General features: G+C 48.3%; 1 protein-coding gene across 3 annotated transcripts in view; it reads left to right on the forward strand.

Moving 5' to 3' along the window:
* The window catches only part of CORO2B (coronin 2B), a 127,736-nt gene extending 109,514 nt beyond the window's left edge, over window positions 1-18,222 (forward strand). For all 3 annotated transcript variants that reach the window (XM_036238596.1, XM_036238598.1, XM_036238597.1), the window contains exons 4-12: window positions 4,417-4,566; window positions 5,164-5,328; window positions 7,293-7,409; window positions 7,533-7,637; window positions 8,194-8,290; window positions 11,768-11,880; window positions 12,219-12,309; window positions 12,516-12,655; window positions 16,246-18,222. In XM_036238596.1, coding sequence (XP_036094489.1) covers window positions 4,417-4,566; window positions 5,164-5,328; window positions 7,293-7,409; window positions 7,533-7,637; window positions 8,194-8,290; window positions 11,768-11,880; window positions 12,219-12,309; window positions 12,516-12,655; window positions 16,246-16,377 — 1,110 coding nt within the window. In that variant the 3' untranslated portion in view covers window positions 16,378-18,222. The remainder of the gene's footprint in view (window positions 1-4,416; window positions 4,567-5,163; window positions 5,329-7,292; window positions 7,410-7,532; window positions 7,638-8,193; window positions 8,291-11,767; window positions 11,881-12,218; window positions 12,310-12,515; window positions 12,656-16,245) is intronic.
* Window positions 18,223-18,889: the final 667 nt, after the last annotated feature.

Consider the following 18,889-nt stretch of genomic DNA (forward strand, 5'->3'; position numbering starts at 1 on the left):
CTTGAGACCAAGGACCATCCCCCCATGTCTAAGTGCGTGACAAAGGGAGGGGCTGAGCATGTTTTGTTGGATGAATATAACTGAGATAAACAGGGCTCTGACCCAGGGACCTATGGAGGGGACATAGGCACAGCCGGCTTGCCGGAGAGAGTGCTTTTGCTGCTCTTCCCCTCCCCTTCCTTCCAGAAATCCGGTCTGGCAGACCCTATTGGGTTTCCTGTTGAATTGCAGTCACCTCCCAGAATAACCTCTGCACAGATCCACAGCACGTCTCCCACACCCATCCACTCTATGCCTCCAACAAATCCCTTGAGTACTAAGGGACTGGAATTCCTTTTCCAGCTACTTAGGCCCACTGTGAACTCCAGCTCCTCCTCTGAGCTCCTACAGCATGTGATGCCAACTGTTAGCTGTAGCGGTGGATCAAGGAGTTAGTCTGTTCCCCGCAGGGATACATTTAATGATGTCAACAGCAGAGAAGTTTGGAAGATGAACTTACACTGTCTCAACGTGCATATGAGAAAACCAAAGCCCTGGGAGGGAAGTGGCAGGTATCAAATGGGGGGATAAGGCAGGGAGCCTCTCTCCCTCTCTGTGGGACATTTTTCATCCGGGTTCCCCAAGCCCTCTGTGGAACCCTACTCCAGCAGTTATTGGTGAAAACAGCTCTCAGCTTCTCCCTCGCAGCCCTTCACCCCACGGAGTATGGATCCAGTCCAAGGGCTGAGCCTGAGCACAGACACAACCTGCCCTCCCATCCTCTTGGCTTAGCCCTGAGATTCTTAAGCAGAACTGTCACCCCCAACGAATCCACCCATGTGGCTAGAAAGCCTCACGAGGACTCTGAAGCCCAGTTCAATTTAACCCACATGCCTCTCTAAAAGGTACATAAATCTTAATTCATCATTTGGACGATGAGTCTGAGCCTCAGAGAAGTTAACTGGCTTGTCGAAGTTCTTCCAGCTTGTCTGCAGTGTTAGAGCCTGAGTGGACCCTCACTTCACAGCTTCTCTTTGTCTTTACCTTAACCTGACATGTGATGCAACCCTGTTCTGGGAAAGGGTTTTTACTCAGACTCCATCCATGCAGTGCTCCTTGGGACCTCAGTGACCAGGTGTGACACACACGGTCTCTGGCCTCCTCTGCCATCTGCCAGCCTGCTCCACACCAACCAGGCTGATCTGCCTGCAATTTCCCCACCCACTGTGCCCGGCCCACACACACTGGTTGTTTTTCTGTCTCTCTACTCTGCCCCACATCTCCAACCTGTCTTTTCAAATGTGGGCCAACATCCCCTCTTTTAACCCTGTTTCTCCCAGACCCTCCCACCCTGTCACCCCCAAGACTGGATTCGAGGCTCCTCCAGTCCTGTGCTCCCAGGGTATTCTGCCTTGTGGGCCCCACTGCGTGCTGCCCAAGGGCAGGCACGAGGCAGGCTCAGTGCCCATCCCACTGGCCAGCAAGGGCTAAGCTCATAAGAAGTGTGTGTGAAAGGAATGAGGCTCAACTCTGTTTCAAAAGTCTTTCTCATAGGTCAGAGGCCACTCTCCTGCCTCTGTTGACCCTTAGGCACTGAATGACTTGGCATTTGTGTGTGTGTACACACTTGTTCACTATTCTGAAGAGATGGTATGAGGTGTCTGCAGACAGGATCCTCTGCTCCCAAACGCCTCCACACGGGCCTGTCATTCTGCCCCTTTAAGTCTCATTCCCTTGAGTCTGAAAGCTTCTTGAGGTTCCTACCCAAGTGCAGACTTGGGTGTCCAGTAATCACGGAAAAAGACACCCCATATTTCTAAGAATCAAAGAAATGTAAATCCAAACAATAGTTGAGACAGCGTTTTTGATCTGATAGGCAAAAATCCATTTTCGAAGGTATAATTTTAGAGATGTAGGCGAAGAGGCAGACTCTATTGATGAAAACTGGGACAGCTTTTGGGGACAATTTTACAGTAACTATAATGAAACATATCTAGACGTGTGTCCTACAGGAATACTCACACCCATACATGAACTTGTATTACAGGGCTGCTCATCAGGGAAGGAATTTAAGAGGGAAAAAGGTGGACAGAACCCAGGTGTCCATTAATAGAGGTTGATTAAATTTGTCATGGCACAGTCATACAGCAGGTGTCTCTCTGGCTATTTAAAAAGATGAGGTAGACCCATATGTAGTAGTGTGGAAATATGCCCACTGTTGTCACATGAGAAAAGCAAGTTGTAGAAGTACATATATAATGGCATTCCTTTGGGTAAAAAAGAAAGAAGTGTGTGTGTGTGTGTGTGTGTGTGTGTGTGTGTGTGTGTGTGGTGTGGGATGTGACATATGCAGATTGTAGTGTAGGGGAGTGTGCCGTGCGTGTGTGCTTGTGGTGTATGTGCCTAACCCAAGCATCAGTCTCCTCTCTTCAAGGATCACGTTCCTCTGGTACCTTTGGGGACAAGAGGAATAAGTGTCTTATCAGTGACTACTGAGTTATCTGCCTGCATCCCCACTCCACCATCCCGCCATTTCCAGATCAGACCTCATCCCAGAAGGCCCTTGCACAGGGCCTGTGGAGAAAGGACCATGGGGTCCTTTACGTCACCTCCCTCCCCCAGGCCCACCACTCCGAAGTGTCGTGTGGAGAGCTGGAACAACTAAGGGAGATAAAAGTGAGGATGGGGAAACATTCAGCTGCCCCCTAATCATAATCTTTTTCTCAGATGTATTTTTGAAGCCAAGAATGGTGCACCTAAGGGTGACCCCTGTCCCTGATTGGACCTGCCTTTCTCATCCAGAAGCCTCCTGTGTCTGCACGTGCAGGGCTGGGTCTTCGGGAAAACACATGTGTGGGAAATACTCATTTTTACAGTCTGAAGAGGAAGCACCAAGAAGGGAAACTGGCCAAGGGAATTTCCTTCGAGGCACCCCCAGTTCCCAGCCTTGCTCCCCTATCCTTGAGACTGCCTATAACTGGTTTTCTTTAACATGCTTTCTCTGTTTCTTCATAACCTTCAGAATTATAAGCAAATGGCTGATATTCTGTACTGATATGACATATTAAATTGTTCCCTTCGTGTTGGTCATTTAGTGTTTCTAAATTTTATATATATATAAACATCTTTGCACATGAAGATTTTGGCTTATATTGGATTTTAAGAGTAAAATTACTAAGTCAAAGAATATAATATAAATGTCTTTATGGTTTCTACTAAAGAGGGCCAAATTTCTTCCAAAAGAATGACTCTGATTTATAGCAGTTCCAACACCAGTTGAACCTACAAATTCCAGTATAGTCTTGCCAGCAGCGGCCCTTTTATTTTTTTAGTCGGCTGTCTTAGAAGGTTATGAACGGCATCTCAAAGCTGTTCCTCCTGTTTTTCTCCTCACTGGCAAGGGTGGAGTTTGGGTTTTCAAAAGGCTCGTTTAAAGGTGCCCCAAGTTGTTGCCACATGTGCTCCTTCCTCCCTTCCAGTTAGATCATCACAAACAGCATTATTGGCGCTCACAACAACAATCAGAACAAGAATTATAATTCCTTAGGTCTTCGGAGCACTTTATAGTTTACCAGCGTTTACAAGCAGCAGTATCTCATTTTGTTCAGCCAGTAGGCAAAGCCAGGCAACGATTTTCCCCATCTGTAGGTGAAACAGTTAAAACTCTGCAGTCTTTTGGCCTGAGAAACAAGCCCACTAGGGCTGATGTAAATAATCTGGGGGGTTATTCAAAGATTGCAGAGAAACTGCCCGGCTTCTCTGTCTCTGGGACCATATGGTCTCTTCTCTCTGCTTCTCCGCGAGTCCCATCCTCCTCTCTGCAGACCATCTTTTTCTGCTTCTCTCTCAGCATCCATAAGGCTGGAAATGGCAGTTGCACCCAGGCTCTGCCCATCCTTTCGTCTCAGGCTTTAACTTCTAATCAGTCTCTGCCCCTTATTCATCATCTCTCAGGGGAGACTCTGAGCCTCCCAGGCTCCTGGATGGGTTTCCCTTTGCTCAGGTGTCCATGCTGGGTGGGAGACAGAGTGAGGAACAAGGCTGTGTGGTACAAAGAGAAAAGCTGGGTCTGAAGGTGAATCTCTTAGCAGGATGTGAGAAGGAAAGCAGAGATGGGCTTTTTAATACACTAGCTAAAAGCTGCTCAGTGTGCAGTCCTTTGGGTCTGGCTAGACCATAAAAATATGAACACGCCAGTAATAATAGTTGCCAAGGTCTGCAGAGACTTCTCAGAGAACACCCTCCCAAAGGCAGACAGGAGATAGCCTCTTTCCTTTCTAACCACACCATGATACCTTCGCACAGGCCTCAGTCAGGCTCTGCCCACCACTCTAGCCAGGAGGCTCCTCACCAAGCGAGTCTCTGACCAAAGGAGACGCCATCAGGGACTTCTCTTGGTCCTGTCCACCTAGCCCAGGCTCTCTGTCCCTCCTGCAGGTGCGGATCTGGGAGATCCCCGAGGGCGGGCTGAAGCGGAACATGACAGAGGCTCTCCTGGAGCTGCACGGGCACAGCCGGCGTGTGGGGCTGGTTGAGTGGCACCCCACCACCAACAACATCCTGTTCAGTGCTGGCTATGACTACAAGGTGGGCAGCCTAGTGGGCAGTGGAGATGGGGAAGGAGAGAGGAGAGCATCTTTGGGGAAACATTATTACTTCCCTGAGCATGTTAACCAGTATCATCTCATTATTCATTCATTCATTCACTACACACAACTAAGCATCTTCCGTGTACTCCATCATTTCCTGGAGTCCACAGAGGCGGGAGGCATCTGCACTGCCTACTGTGGCACCGATGGACTGGAGGTGACTGCCCACTTTGTGCCCACTCTCTCCTGGTAGGGAAAAGGAAAACCAAAGCTGCTGGAGGGAAGAGCCCCAGCCCCTCCCCCTGGCATGCCCTCGAAAGAGGTGTGCCCGCCACTGGAACCTGGCAAGGAACATGTGCTTGCTAGTGGCAGAAACTGAGCCCAAGCTGGGCTGGGGTCTGTCTAAGGATATAGTGGATTTATGTGACAGGGACATATGAGCCTTTGTTACAGAACTCAACACCATCCTGCATCCCAGCACACCTCCACCCTGCACAAGGCATCTCTCCCAGGACCATCAGGTGGAGACTGGAGACAGATGCCCCATGACAGCAGAAGCAGGCTGACCCCGCCTCCTGTGTGTCCGCCCTCCCAGGTCCTCATCTGGAACCTGGATGTAGGTGAGCCCGTGAAGATGATCGACTGCCACTCGGACGTGATCCTCTGCATGTCCTTCAACACCGATGGCAGCCTCCTCACCACCACGTGCAAGGACAAGAAGCTGCGCGTGATCGAGCCCCGTTCTGGCCGCATTCTGCAGGTGAAGCCCACATGCTTTTGAGGAGACAGGAAGATATTGGGGTCTGGGGCTTGGCTTTCAACCAGGTCTGGGGAAAGGCAGTGCCAGCTCCCCTCTCCCATGCACCTGGCCTGTGCCTCTGTTGACCAGCCTGTCTTGGCTCACAGGAACCCTGCCTTGTTCTTGATAGGGAGAGGTTCTAATACCATGTCTCACCCACTGCACCCCCTTCCTAGATGGGATTCATCTGTCCTGCTCTGGGGGACAAGCTAGTGTTGCCCTTCAATGAGTGAATCTCTGAGTGTTGACCCCATCAGGAGGGGATTTGGACTTACTGCTCAGCCACCTGCATGGGACAAGCCTGGTGGAAATGGCTCAGGGTACCAGCCTCAGGGATGGCTCTAAGCGGGGAGGTTGATGCTAAATTTAGTTCCGGTTTTGATCTTTGAGTCTCCTGGGTCTTGACTGCGAGGAAGGGATTAGATGCCATTTAGGAGTAAGAAATTAACATTTCTTGGACACCTACTTCATGCCAGTCACTAGGTGGGATGGAAAATTTGGATAAAATTTGAGATATATCTCCTACACAAGAAATAATCGGTGGTGACCTGGTTGTGTTCACCTAGGAAGACTCCAGTCATTTACTACTACTACTACTACTACTACAAATAATAATAATTATCCTAGTTATCAGCATCATTAGTATTAATCAACATTTACTCAGAGCTCACTGTGTGGCATCCGCTGGACCACGGGCTCCACTTTGTCACCTCATTTAATCCTCATGACAGTCCTCTGAGGTGGGTACTGTTTCTCGCATGGAAACGCTGAGCCTCAGAGAGAGTCAGAAGCTAGAATCTCACAGTCATGAAGGAGCTATAATTCAAACCCAGCCGCATGGCCCCCCAGAGCCTATGCTGGGCAGAAAATGTGTGAGAGAGCAGAGAACCCAACCTCCGCCTCACGTCTGGGGACACAAGCCCAGAGGGGGTGAGAGGCTCCTCCCAGGTTACTTTTTTTTTTTTGGCAGAACATGGAACTAAAGTCCAGGGCAAGTGACCCCAACCTGGGTCTTAGCACTGCTCCGCCAGCCTCTCGTGTCTACCTGATGCTGACTCATCCTGGCAGAGAACCATTCTGTGTTAGGAAGGAAAGGAAGTGTCATGGCTGGGTCTCAAGAGAGGAGGCAGAGGACAGCCCTGTTAGTAGGAACCCCTGGTGAAGTGAGTCATCAAACAATGACCCAGCATGAGTCCCCCACCCTCCTGAGCCTCAGTTTTCTCATCCTCAGATTCCTGCCAGTAGGTGTTGTTGTGCTGTGTGAGGGTTAAAAGAGACACCTGCTGAGAGCACCTGGCCCAGTGCAGACTCTGCTTGGGCTGGGTCTGTTTAGCCGTTTAGCTCCCGCTCCCCTCTCCCCTCTCTGCTCTGGGGCATGAGCGAGAGGCTCGGTTTCCCAGTCCCAGTGCTGCACTCTTCCTCACCACCTATGTTTGTTTCCCGGGGCTGCTGTAACAAATTACCGCACGTGGGGTGACTTACAGTAACAGAAACGATCCTCTCCCAGCTCTAGAGGCCAGAAATCTGACATCAAAGGGCCACACTCCCTCCGGAGGCTCTGGGGGAGAATCCTTCCTGCCTCTGCCAGCTCCTGGAGGCTGCTGGCTTCCTTGGCTTACGGCTGCATCACTCCAAGCTCTGCCTCCACAGTCACGTCATCTTCTCCTCTGTGTCTGTGGAATCTCCCCTGCCTGTTTCTTATATGATGGCGCATAGGGCTCACTTGTATAATCCAGGGGACTCTCCTCATATCTCAAGGCCATGAACTTAAAATTACATCTGTTAAGTCCTTTTTTCCAAATAAGGAAACATTCACAGGTTCCAGGGATTAAGACGTGAAGCATCCTCTGGGGGCCACCGATGCAGCCCGCTACAGGACCCTGGTGTCTGGGGCCCTGACTCACCAGCTTTCTCTTCCCCACCAGGAGGCGAACTGCAAAAACCACAGAGTGAACCGGGTGGTGTTTCTGGGGAACATGAAGAGGCTTCTAACGACAGGGGTATCCAGGTGGAACACAAGACAGATTGCCCTCTGGGACCAGGTCAGCTGCAAGAAGGCCGGAGGGTGACATAAAAGGACTGTAGCTCTGGGGCTTTGCTGGGGTTTGGGAAGGGGACGTGCCATCCTGCCTGGACATAAGCTGATGCCGGCCCCCTCCCCACAGGAGGACCTATCCATGCCTCTGATCGAGGAAGAAATTGATGGGCTCTCTGGCCTTCTATTCCCCTTCTACGATGCGGACACCCACATGCTCTACTTGGCTGGAAAGGTAGCAGAGGGTGGTGGAGGGACTGGGAAAGACTGTGGGATACCCCTTCCCCTGTTGGGCCCCTGCTCCTGCCTTAACCCCCTAAGAAGAGCCAGCCTAACCTCTCGTGCCTTCTCCTGACCGAACCTGGGTCTTATCCTCTTCCGTAGAAACCTACCTTCAACCTGACATTTATTCTTACTAAAGTGTCCGTGATTGAGAAGTCCTTCAGAAGTGGATTAGAGAGGGTTTTACATTGGAATAAAAATCAGAACCTAAAGTGTAGAGAGCAATGACTAAGGATGGAATTTGAGGCACCTGCCAAGAGATCTCTGACAAATATGGCTTTGTTTGCCAGAAAAGCTGTCTACACACACACGCACACGCACACGCACACGCACACTCTACCACCCCCAGGAAGTCCCCTGTGGCAGAGTCATCAAGATCCTAGAGGCCAGGTCTCCTTGGTTTTGACCACCTCTGAGGCGCAGCGGAGGCTCTTCAGCAGGCCATAGACCAGGGCTCAGCCCTCCTTTGCCCCTCTACCTTCCTCACTTCTCTTTCTCCTTGCTCCCAGGGAGATGGAAACATCCGGTACTATGAGATCAGCACTGAGAAGCCCTACCTGAGTTACCTCATGGAGTTCCGTTCCCCAGCTCCACAGAAAGGCCTAGGTGAGGGGTCCAGAGGCTGCCATGGCTATTAAGTTATAGAATGAGAGACTGGACTTTGGGCACACGGGTTATGCCCCACCCCCGGCCCCCTGCCCCAAATGAAAAATCAGACTCAGAAGGCCATAGCTCATGGGCAAGTCAGAACAGAACCTACAGATGCTGCCTTGTGAAGGTCAGCCTGCCGGTCTTCGGCCTCCCGTCTCCTCCCACTTGACCAGCTCATCCTTCCACGGTGTTTGGCATTTTCTGCAACCTATGGTCATCAGCAGCAGCCCATAGAGGCACGCATGGTGTTTTCATTACTGTTTACAAATGGGGAGGCTGAAGCTTAACATTTTGACATTGGTGGGAGGTGGTTCTGTAACTAAAGGTCAAAGCGGGGTCTAGACCAGGCCCCTTCCCAAAGCCTCTGGGAATCCAGGACTCCCAGTCCCCAGGAGCAGCTCTGCCTTTCCCCGAGAGGAGGAAGTTCCAGGGTATCCTCATCAATGCATCGCAAGGCTCCCAGATTCTCAGACAAATTCAAGAGAGGGTGTCAGGATTGATGCAATATAGTGAGTCAGGATCAGGGTGAGAAGTTTTTCACACCCCATACTCTCCAGCCACTAAGGTCTTATAATAAAATCTTCATTCCTGTTAACTAACACTTGCCAGTGCATACAATTCAACAATTCCCCCATTAGAGTCTGAATCACCCAGTGTAAGAAATTCCTTCAAGGGTTCCATCCCCACCTCTCCTTAGAACTTGAGTCTGGCTTATTCCCTCTGGGGATCAGGTATTATGGACAGGTTCTGAGGGCCAGCTTCAGAGACATCAGGGCTGGAAGGGCCCAGGAGCCCACCTTGGTGACCAACAGCAAAATGGAGGCCTGGAGATGAGTCTGAGGTCCTAGTGACCATTTCACCAACTTCACCCTTCCCCAACTCTCTGCCAACCCAACCCCTCTCACTGTCACCCCTTCATCAGATAATATAAAAGGCAGCCTGGACTTTGGAGTCCAAACTAGGTTATATTATGCTTCAACTGTGTACTTAACCCCTCCGATCTCAGTTTCCTCATCTGTAAAATGGGGATAATAAAACCTATCTTGCAGGGCTGTTGTAAAGCTTAGAGACCATGTATACGAGGCAGCTGGCAGAACATCTGGATCCTCCCGCTCCTTCACATTGTTGTTCTACAGACATTTATCGGGCACCAGCTGCGTGCCAGACCCTGGACTAGGTCCAGGGGTACAGTGATAAAGAAAACAGAATGTGGTCTTACATTCCACTGAGGACCAGACAGACAATAAATAAATAAGAATATATTGGATAATAGTAAGTTCTAAGCAGAGAATCAAATGGAGTGCTAGAACAGGTAGTGACTAGGGGCAATTTTAGACCAAGTAGTCAGAGGATGTGACCTCACTGTAGAGGTGACATCATAAGCCTGGAATGTTTTAGGAACAGAAGGGAGGTCAGTGTAGACTCTATAACATATTGGAAGATGGGGAGAGTGTTAGGAGATGAAGTTACAGAAGTGGGCAGGGGCTGGATCCCATGGGATGTGTAGGACAGGGTTATTTGTCAAGGTTCTCCAGAGAAACAGCCAAATATATATGTGTGTATGGAGAGAGATATGTCTATTTATCTATAGATAGATATATAGATATATAGACATTTATGTAAATAGATATGGATATCTATCTATAGATAGAGATGATATAGATATGTAGATGATATAGATATATATACATTTATGAGGAATCGGCTCATGTTGTTATGGAGGCTGAGAAGTCTCACAACCTAATGTCTGTAAGCTGAAGACCCAGGAAAGCCAGAGCTATAATTCAGTCCAAGTCTGAAGGCCTGAGGACCAGGGAAGCTGAGAGCGAAAATCCCAGTCTGATGGCAGGAGAAAGTGAGAAGAGATGTCCCAGCTCAAGCAGCGAGGCAAGAAAAAAGGGGTGAACTCCTCCTTCCTCTGCCTTTTGTTCCATTCAGGCCCTCAAATGAATTGGACGATGCTCACCCACAATGGGGAGGGCAATCTATTTTATTGAGTCCACCAACACAGGAAAGGAGTTTGGATTTTATCAGAAATTCATTAGAGGATTTTCTTTTTCTTTTTCTTAGGTGGGTGGGTAGGAGATGGGACAATGTGATGTGATCAGAAAGTTTAGCTGAAGATGCCTCTGGCTTCTGCAGGGAGAGTGGGTTTGGGAGAATGGATTTTTAAAAGGGCAGGAGGGAGGCAGAGAGACCAGTTAGGAGGCAATTGTGGACTTCTGGGCAAGAGAAGTTGATAACTAAGGGGACAGCATGACGATGGGGCGAAGAATGTGAATCCAGAAGATGTGTAGTAAGTAGGGTCAGCAGAACTTGGGGAGCAGGGGAAGCAGAGGAAGGAACCAAGGGAAACCATTTCTCCTTGTTCTTCTCACCTATGGCCACTATGGAGCATTTACCATAAGCCTGACACTTTCAAAGATTCAGAGTGGCTAAGAAACTCACCCCAGGCAGATCACATAGCTGCTAGGTGGAAGAGCTGGAACTCATACCCAAGTCTGCTGGCTCCAAGTCCCACTTGGGTACCATTACGCCACTTACCTCCAGCTCCTGGAATTCCCTTATTTGGAAGAGCGACCTGCCATTCCAGTTATTCATGTCATAAAGAAAGAAGCTAACATTATCTGTGCTCATCACGTGCCAACCAATTAATGAATACTTTGCATTCAATCCCTGACCATCTCAGGAAGGGCCACTACTGTCTTCTTTTAACCAGCCAAGGAATCTGAAGCTCAGAAAGAAAGTGATTTGCTCAGGGACTCCCAGCCAGAAACAGAGGCAGAGCCAAGATTCAAACCCAGGTCTGTCCAACCCCAGAGCTTGTTTTCCTAATGCCATACTGCACTGCTCCCTCAGTCAGTGTTCAGTAGATGCAGCTGTTAAGGACACTGGCTAGTGTACACACAGAGACAATCCTACATGCAGACACTCGGAAATTTATGACAGAGCATCATTCAGGCTGCATTTAAACCTCGGGAGTACATGGGGAAAGGTCTCTCCCTTCGATCTCTATGAAGACTAGGGACACAGAGACTTCGGGAAGGCAGTTCATTTCAAAAGATGATGGGTTCTATGGCTTATATTGTGACAACACTTTGGACCTTGGGCAAGACCCTTCCCTTCAGATCCTCAGGAGTCTCATCTATAAAAAGAGTAGATTAGATTCCAATATATCTGCAACTTCTTCCAGTCCTCAAGGGCCCCATTTATAAAGCGTGCACTTTGATGAGGCAGGTCTGGCTTATTTGAGACATTAACACCAGAGACAGAGCTGACTCAAGAAGCGCCCCCAGCCCACTCTGCATGAGTCATTGCCTTCAAACCTAGTGCCCACCACCTGGGTCTTTCCCCTGGCTAAGGACATCAGGGAAGAGGGACACTGGGGATACCTGGGACCCCACAGAGCCAGCCTCATGTGCCTATCCACAGGTGTCATGCCCAAACACGGGCTGGATGTGTCGGCCTGCGAGGTGTTTCGCTTCTACAAGCTGGTGACTCTCAAGGGCCTGATCGAGCCCATCTCCATGATCGTGCCCCGGAGAGTGAGTGGGGCTCCCAAGGGCCCTTGCTTTGAATTCTAGCTTATTGGCCACTGGTTGTAAGCCTGGAGGAGCCCTTTTCCTGTGGACTGGGGTCTTCAGGCTCAGTTTGGGGTGGGGGGTGGAGGACATTCTAAGACGGGACAGTTTGGCTTACTAATTAACTCAGGGTGGGAATTCCAAGTGGGAGACACTGTGAATGCAAATCGGAGGCTTGGAGACAGAAAGCAAGTAGCATGGTTGGAGGTCAGCAGAGAGAAAAGTCTGAATAGAGAGCAAGGGCTTTTCGCAGCAGCCCCCCATCTGTCCTCTCTTTTGTGCCCCCCCCCCCCCCACTGCAGTCAGATTCTTACCAGGAAGACATTTACCCCATGACGCCAGGCACGGAGCCAGCTCTGACTCCTGATGAATGGCTGGGAGGCATCAACCGAGGTAGGCACAGGGAGGAGCGGGCGTCACGGAAGAGGCTAAGAGTCTGCGAGCTCTGCCTTCAGTCTGGCTCACCCCGTTTCCCTTGCATATCCTCCCACTGGAACTTCCGCTCGCTCTCGGGCAACCGTCAAGCGTGCTGTAAATGAAAGTGCATCGCTCGATGTTCCTTCGATTGTCAGTGAAAATATGTCCCTTGCCTTTTTTAGATCCCGTGCTGATGTCTTTGAAAGAAGGCTATAAGAAGTCCTCGAAAATGGTATTTAAGGCTCCCATCAAAGAAAAGAAGAGTGTTGTGGTCAATGGAATAGATTTATTAGAAAATGTCCCACCCAGGACAGAGAATGAGGTAAGGAATATAAGTTATTACCTCCACAGGCCCTGGAAGAGCAAAACCTTTACATTTCAATTACGGGCTTCAGGCCTTGAAGCCAGCTTCATTCTGAGGCCTTTTTCTTTCCATGACAAATACCTTAAGTAGCCTGTTATTGGCTTCCATTGCCTCTGACCCCAATAAATAGAGGCTGAGATATCACAAGGATATTGATTTCCCTCCCCCAATCCTCAAATCGACTAACCCACACAGCTACATGTCTCCTCATGAATCCATTCTGGAATGCTGCTGTCATTTGGTGTTATAAGAGACATAAATTCCTGACTCGCACGAGAAAGCCAGGCTCATGCATTCCAGCACTGCCTTCCTCCCTGGCGTTGTAGCAATGATGGGGTCTGAGAATTTCCTGTTTCTGTGGAAGAGGTCAGGTGTTCATGGAAATGCTCTTTGTACCATTTGGAATGGGCACAACTCATTTAGGGGCAACCATAGATGGGCCTTGTCCATGCCCCCAAAATCTTCTCCTTCCAACTACACCTTCAGTCTCTGGTGCCAGCACAGTTCAGCTCAGCCAGGATTCACAGAATGCCTACTGTGTGCCAGGCACTTAGCTTGATGCAGCTGAAGTATAGATGGCTATGTGGACCCGCTTGCATTTGAATGGCTCTCCCATTTCCTGGCTGTGCCTGAAACAAGTTTCCTGACCTAAGTCCATTGCCTCATGGCAAAATGGGGATATGAAATGCTATGAGCATTAAAGAAATAATCCTTAAGTGTCTATCTAGCACTCTCCCTGGCTCACATGAAGTGTTCAAGGAGACTAACTGTATTAGCTATCTATTGCTATGTAGCAACTTACAATCATTTAAACCCACAATCATTTATTATCTCATAGTTTCTGTGGATGCTGTGACTCAAGTTCTCTCAGGAGGGTGTAAACTGTCAGCCAGGGGTGCAGTCGCATGTGAGGGCTTATTTACTTCCAAGTTCACTCACTTGATGGCTGGCAGGACTCATTTCCTCACAGGTTGGTGGAGGAAGAGTCTCAGTTCTTCATGAGCTATCAGCCAGAGGCCCCCTCAGGTCCTTGCCACATGGCCCTCTCCATAGGGCAACTCGCAACATGCCAACTGGCTTCCCTCAGAGGGTGTCCAGGATGGGCGCCACAGTCTTTTTGTGACCAAACTTTGGAAACCGCATCCCATCACCTCTGCCATATTCTATGCATTCGAAGCAAATTACTAGGTCTAGCGCACCCTTGAGGGGAGGGGATAATATAAGGGCCATCTTAGAGGCTTTGTGTTACACCAACTTACAACTATCAATCACTATTATTTATAAAAATAAGACTATTCCTAAACTCTGGGATCTCACAATCTTAAAGGGGAAACTGACAGGTAAACTGATAATTGTTATAAAATATGTTTATGTGCCATTATAGACAGATGGATGAAATCATGTGATAAATGAGATTTTTTTCCCCCAAATGATCCCTGTGGTGCAGGAGAAGTGGGCAGGAATAGATACCAGGAATAGATAGATATCAAGGAGGAGATGCAGTAACACATGTCATTTGTCGAAGTTGGCTGATGAGTACTTACAGGTTCATGACGCTATTATTTATAGTTTTGCATATATTTGGCATTTTCCATTAAAATATTTTTTTTCTGAGTACCTTAGGAAGGTAGAGGTACCTGAGTTGCTATGCTAACCCAGGTGGATCATAACAAGAGCCTGAGCTCGGTTCTTGTACCAGCTGTAGAGAAGGCAGAGTTGAATAGTAGTTAAATTGAATAACATTCAGCTATAAACTTGTCTATATGAATCAGAACTGAGGACCTGGAGGAAAATTTTAAAAGGTTTCTGAGCAGACTCTCCCTATACTAAAGCTTCTGCACTATGCTCATTGAAAATAAATTCACTCAGAGCCTGCTAATTCTGGTTTATCCCGTTAGCAAATGGGGCTGTAAATAGTATTGGTTTACGTGTGAAGAGGTAACCAGTAGTTTGACACAGGGAAAGAGACTTAGGGTTGCACAACTCTGTAACTACTAAAAAATCACTAAATTGCACACTTAAAATGAGTGAAATTTATGGAATGTGAATTATACCTCAATAAAGACTTTTTTAAACAAAAGCTGACAAAAATAATGCAAAAAAAATTTGATAATTTGGAAGGCATAGGGATGTGTAGGAGCAAATAGCATCTTCCCTCAGATGAAACCAGGACTAGTATGTTGGTTAATTAAAAAAAATAAAAATAAAAAGGTCAGTTAAAGGAGAGGAATCATAAAAATGATATCTACATTTTTTTAAACCATTTATTTTCATTTAAAACATATCGATTCGTTCAATATATTTTGATGCAGGACCAAGACCATTTCTTTGAGGAGATCCCTGTTTGGGATCTGGTATGTCTTTGCCAAATAAATCAAGCTTTAACTCCAATTTCCAGGGTTTTTTTTTTTTTTTTTTTTACCTGCAACAAGAACTTAAAATCAATCTGAGAAAAATAAATAAATAAATAAATACCCTATTTTTTTCAAAGTTTTCCTCACTTATTTTTTAAGACAGATTTATTGAGGTTTAATTTACTTACGATAAAATTCATCCTTTGTTGTGTACAGTTCTATAAGTTTTGACAAATGTGTAAAAGTTTTAAGAGTCATATAACCACTATCACACAATCAAGATATAGACTATTCCCCAATCTTTTGTGATTATATCACCCACACCTCATTACCAGCAACATTTTTAGCATCACCTTTACCAAGATTTTTCTAAAACATTCGATATAGTTTTTATAAAAACAGCAACTCTCCTTCGTACTCATCTCATCAGTTTATATCATATTTAATTAAACGGTGTAATTACAAGAACAAATGAGACTCACACCAGGAAGGCTGAGGACAAACCCAACTGCTTGTTGGTAACATTCGACTCAAGCGTGTGGGGTCCTCACAGGCCTCTGTCTTCCAGAGCCCAGTATTCTGTGGGTATCTGTCAGTCTGTTTTACAGAAGAAGTGGAGAGACTGGTTAACCCAGTAGGCCATCTAAGTGAGGGTTTGTCAGATACCCGTGCTCTGCCCATGCCAGCAAATGAATCACTGCCCGGTACAAACTTTGGTGTGCCTGTGTTTGTCCCAAAATACCAGGAAAAAAGCTGGATTCCATTCTGTATCCTAAGCTTCCTCAAGAAGAGAAGGATGCAAAACATTTGAGAAAGATTTCCATCCGGAATGGTAACTAAAAGTATTAGGTTTGGACCTCTAAAAAGATAAGCTTGGGATGTTTGGAAAACTGGCCTGTATGGACTCACCCCTTCCTCAGTGACCCTGAATCAGGACCAGGACAAAAATCAGGTCTGTTTTTACTATGTTGCAGTGGAAAGTAGGAGCCATGAGCTGTGTCTGGAGAAGGGAGAACTGTGGTGACATTAGTCACCTGGGACATTAAAGTGGAGGGAGCAGTGGAAGACCTGAGGGAGGAAGACCAGAGGCTTCTATGGGGAGAGTGGGGTTCAGGGTACCCACTCGAGAAATCACCTTCTCACTTGCTCTCTCCTGGCCTGGCCCTCCGTGGCCCCTTCTCTTCCTCCATTCAGCTCCTCCGAATGTTCTTCCGGCAGCAGGATGAGATTCGGCGATTGAAAGAGGAGCTGGCCCAGAAGGACATCCGAATTCGGCAGCTACAGCTGGAACTGAAGAACTTGCGCAACAGCCCGAAGAACTGTTAGCTCCCCCGTGGGGCTGCTTTCTAAGCCAATCTCTCCGTTGTTTCTACTTGTCCCTTAACTTCTTCTTATCCTGTGACCCCAGAGACAGAGCCAGGATGATGGAAGCTGGGGGAGAGCCTGAGGACCCCACCTGCCACCTCAAGAACTGGAAGCTGATCTTTGACCTCTTGACCTCATGCTAATAAAAGTCCCCAACCTCTCCTGGAGACCCACAACTGGCAGCCCCTTTCCCTGCCACCCCAGGAGCCTTGGCTTCCCCTGGCTGGGCAAAGACCATGGACTCTCTGAGGGGTGCCCTCAATGGACCAAGGGGCAGAGGAAGAAACCAGGACCCCAGTAGATTAGAACTGGAACTTTTCCCCTGCAAAAGGGCTGCTGCTAGGACATCTCAGCACCCACTGCTGGGGCTCATAGCATCCCTGATGGACCACACTGTCAGGGCTGTATGGCAGGCATCACCTGTTCTCCCTTCCTTCCCCCACCTCCCTCAGCAGCCCTGGAAGCCAGATTCACCTGACAAGGGTTGCAAGCAGCCCCGCTCCTTTCTGTCTCTTGCCCCGTCTCTCTTGACTTCAGGGAATTAAGAGGATTGTTTGCCAAGGCCATAATGACCCCTTGCCTTCCCATGATTCTCTTCAAAGCTCTTGCAATACCCTTTTCCCATTTAATTTGTGAGGCAGGCAGGGTAGAGAATAGTGTCCCCATTTTACAAATGACAAAACTGAGGGTTGCACTTACTAAGTCACTCAGCAGGTCAACAGTGGACCTAAGACCAGGACCTAGAATGTCCAACCCTAGGCCAGAGCCCTGCCCACTGCATCAAGATGCCAATCCCCTGGGGGCTTCATCAGTGCCCAGGTATCTGCAGAATAAAACTGGAAGCCACTTCTACCGTCTGCCCAACACCAGTAGTGCCAATGTGTCACACTGCCCAGTTGAGGCCCCTCACACTCAGTGCCCCTCCATCCCCCTGGCCTCTACCCTCTGCTCCCCACCAGGGGACTCCCTCTGAGATGAGGCCTCTTCTTCCTAGAAGCCAAGGCTGAGGAGTGTGGAGTCCAGCCCTGGGGAAGGCAGAGCTAGGGTCAGATTGCTTCAAGGGGCGGATGATGCTCTGTGTGTGTCTCTCGCCACTATTATCTCAGCCACTTTCAGCCTTACACTTGTAGAATGACCACAGCCCCTCACATTGGTATAGCACTTTAAAGTTTACCTAGTTCTTCGGCACATGGGATCTCATTTGAGTCTCACATTCGCTCCAGGATGTAGGGAGCACTCTCTCCATTTTGCAGATAAGGAAATTGAGCAGTGGCCCGAGGTCACACGACTCTGAGATACCACATTTCATTTGGTCTTCTACACATTTTCTTTTTTTTCCTCCTTTTCTCCCTTCATTTCCCGCTACCCACAGGGTTCATAAACACTGTTCATCTAGAAAAGTCACAGTTTGGGGGTGAGATCAGGCCTGGGAATCAAGAAATGGGTATCCGCCCTTCTCTCTCAGTCGCTAGGATCTACTAGACACATTATGCTCCACACCTGCCTTTCCCATGGCCACCCTGCAGAACACCCATCCACACAGGCTGGGGCTCCCTAAGCCCTTGCAGGTGACCAGCGCAGGGAAAGCCTCCCAACCTCTTGGGCTTTTTCCCCGAGAAAGTTTCGCCTTAGGCCAGCTAACGCAGGGTCTCCTCACTCTCCCCTGACGCTAGACAGTGTCAGCTTTCATCGCCCCCTCCCCACACTTCTTGAGCTTTTTTTTCTTCCCCATGGACCTTTGTGGTCTTCTGTGATTATTTATGCTGCCTCCCAAGGATAGAATTGAAATAAAATGTTTTCAACTTATCAAACTTGGGCATGGCCATCTCATTTAACCCCAGGTGGTTGCTGCTCTTGGTTACCATGGTATCTTGATGTTCAACTCCCCAGGCACAGCTCCTTTGCCTTTCTGGAACAACAAACCACATCTGTATCTACAGATATAATTTCACACTTTCATTCACTTCGGCAAGGCTTCTGAACCTCAGCACTATTGACATTTGGGGCCTGATAATTCTTTGCTATGAAGGCTGTCCTATGCGCTACAAGGTGTTTAGCGGCATCCCTGGCCTTTACAGACCAGATGCCATAGCAACCCCCATCCAGGTGTGATAAACAAAAATGTCTTCAGATATCACCCAATATTTCTTGGGGTGTCAAAATAGCCCCCAGTCGAGAAGCACCATTCTGCACTTACTCAGCAGGCATCTGCTCTGTATCTAGCCCTGTATTGGGATCTGGAGGACACCAACATTTTACACTGGAATGATACTTCTCAGTTTACAAAAAAACTGTTCCATATACGCGGCTCTTGATCTCCATTCACAGCAACTCTAGGTGGTATGTGCTAATATCATTCCTATTTTCAAGAAGAGCGGTCAGGTCGAGACATGCTTGAGGTCACTCAGCTGGGGTATGGTGGGGAAGACACAAAGGGATATGGATATCATGAACCCAGAGCCAGAGAAGGCAC

This window comes from Rousettus aegyptiacus, unplaced genomic scaffold (genome assembly GCF_014176215.1).
Source record: "Rousettus aegyptiacus isolate mRouAeg1 unplaced genomic scaffold, mRouAeg1.p scaffold_m13_p_3, whole genome shotgun sequence".
In the NCBI taxonomy this organism is placed as follows: Eukaryota; Metazoa; Chordata; class Mammalia; order Chiroptera; family Pteropodidae; genus Rousettus; species Rousettus aegyptiacus.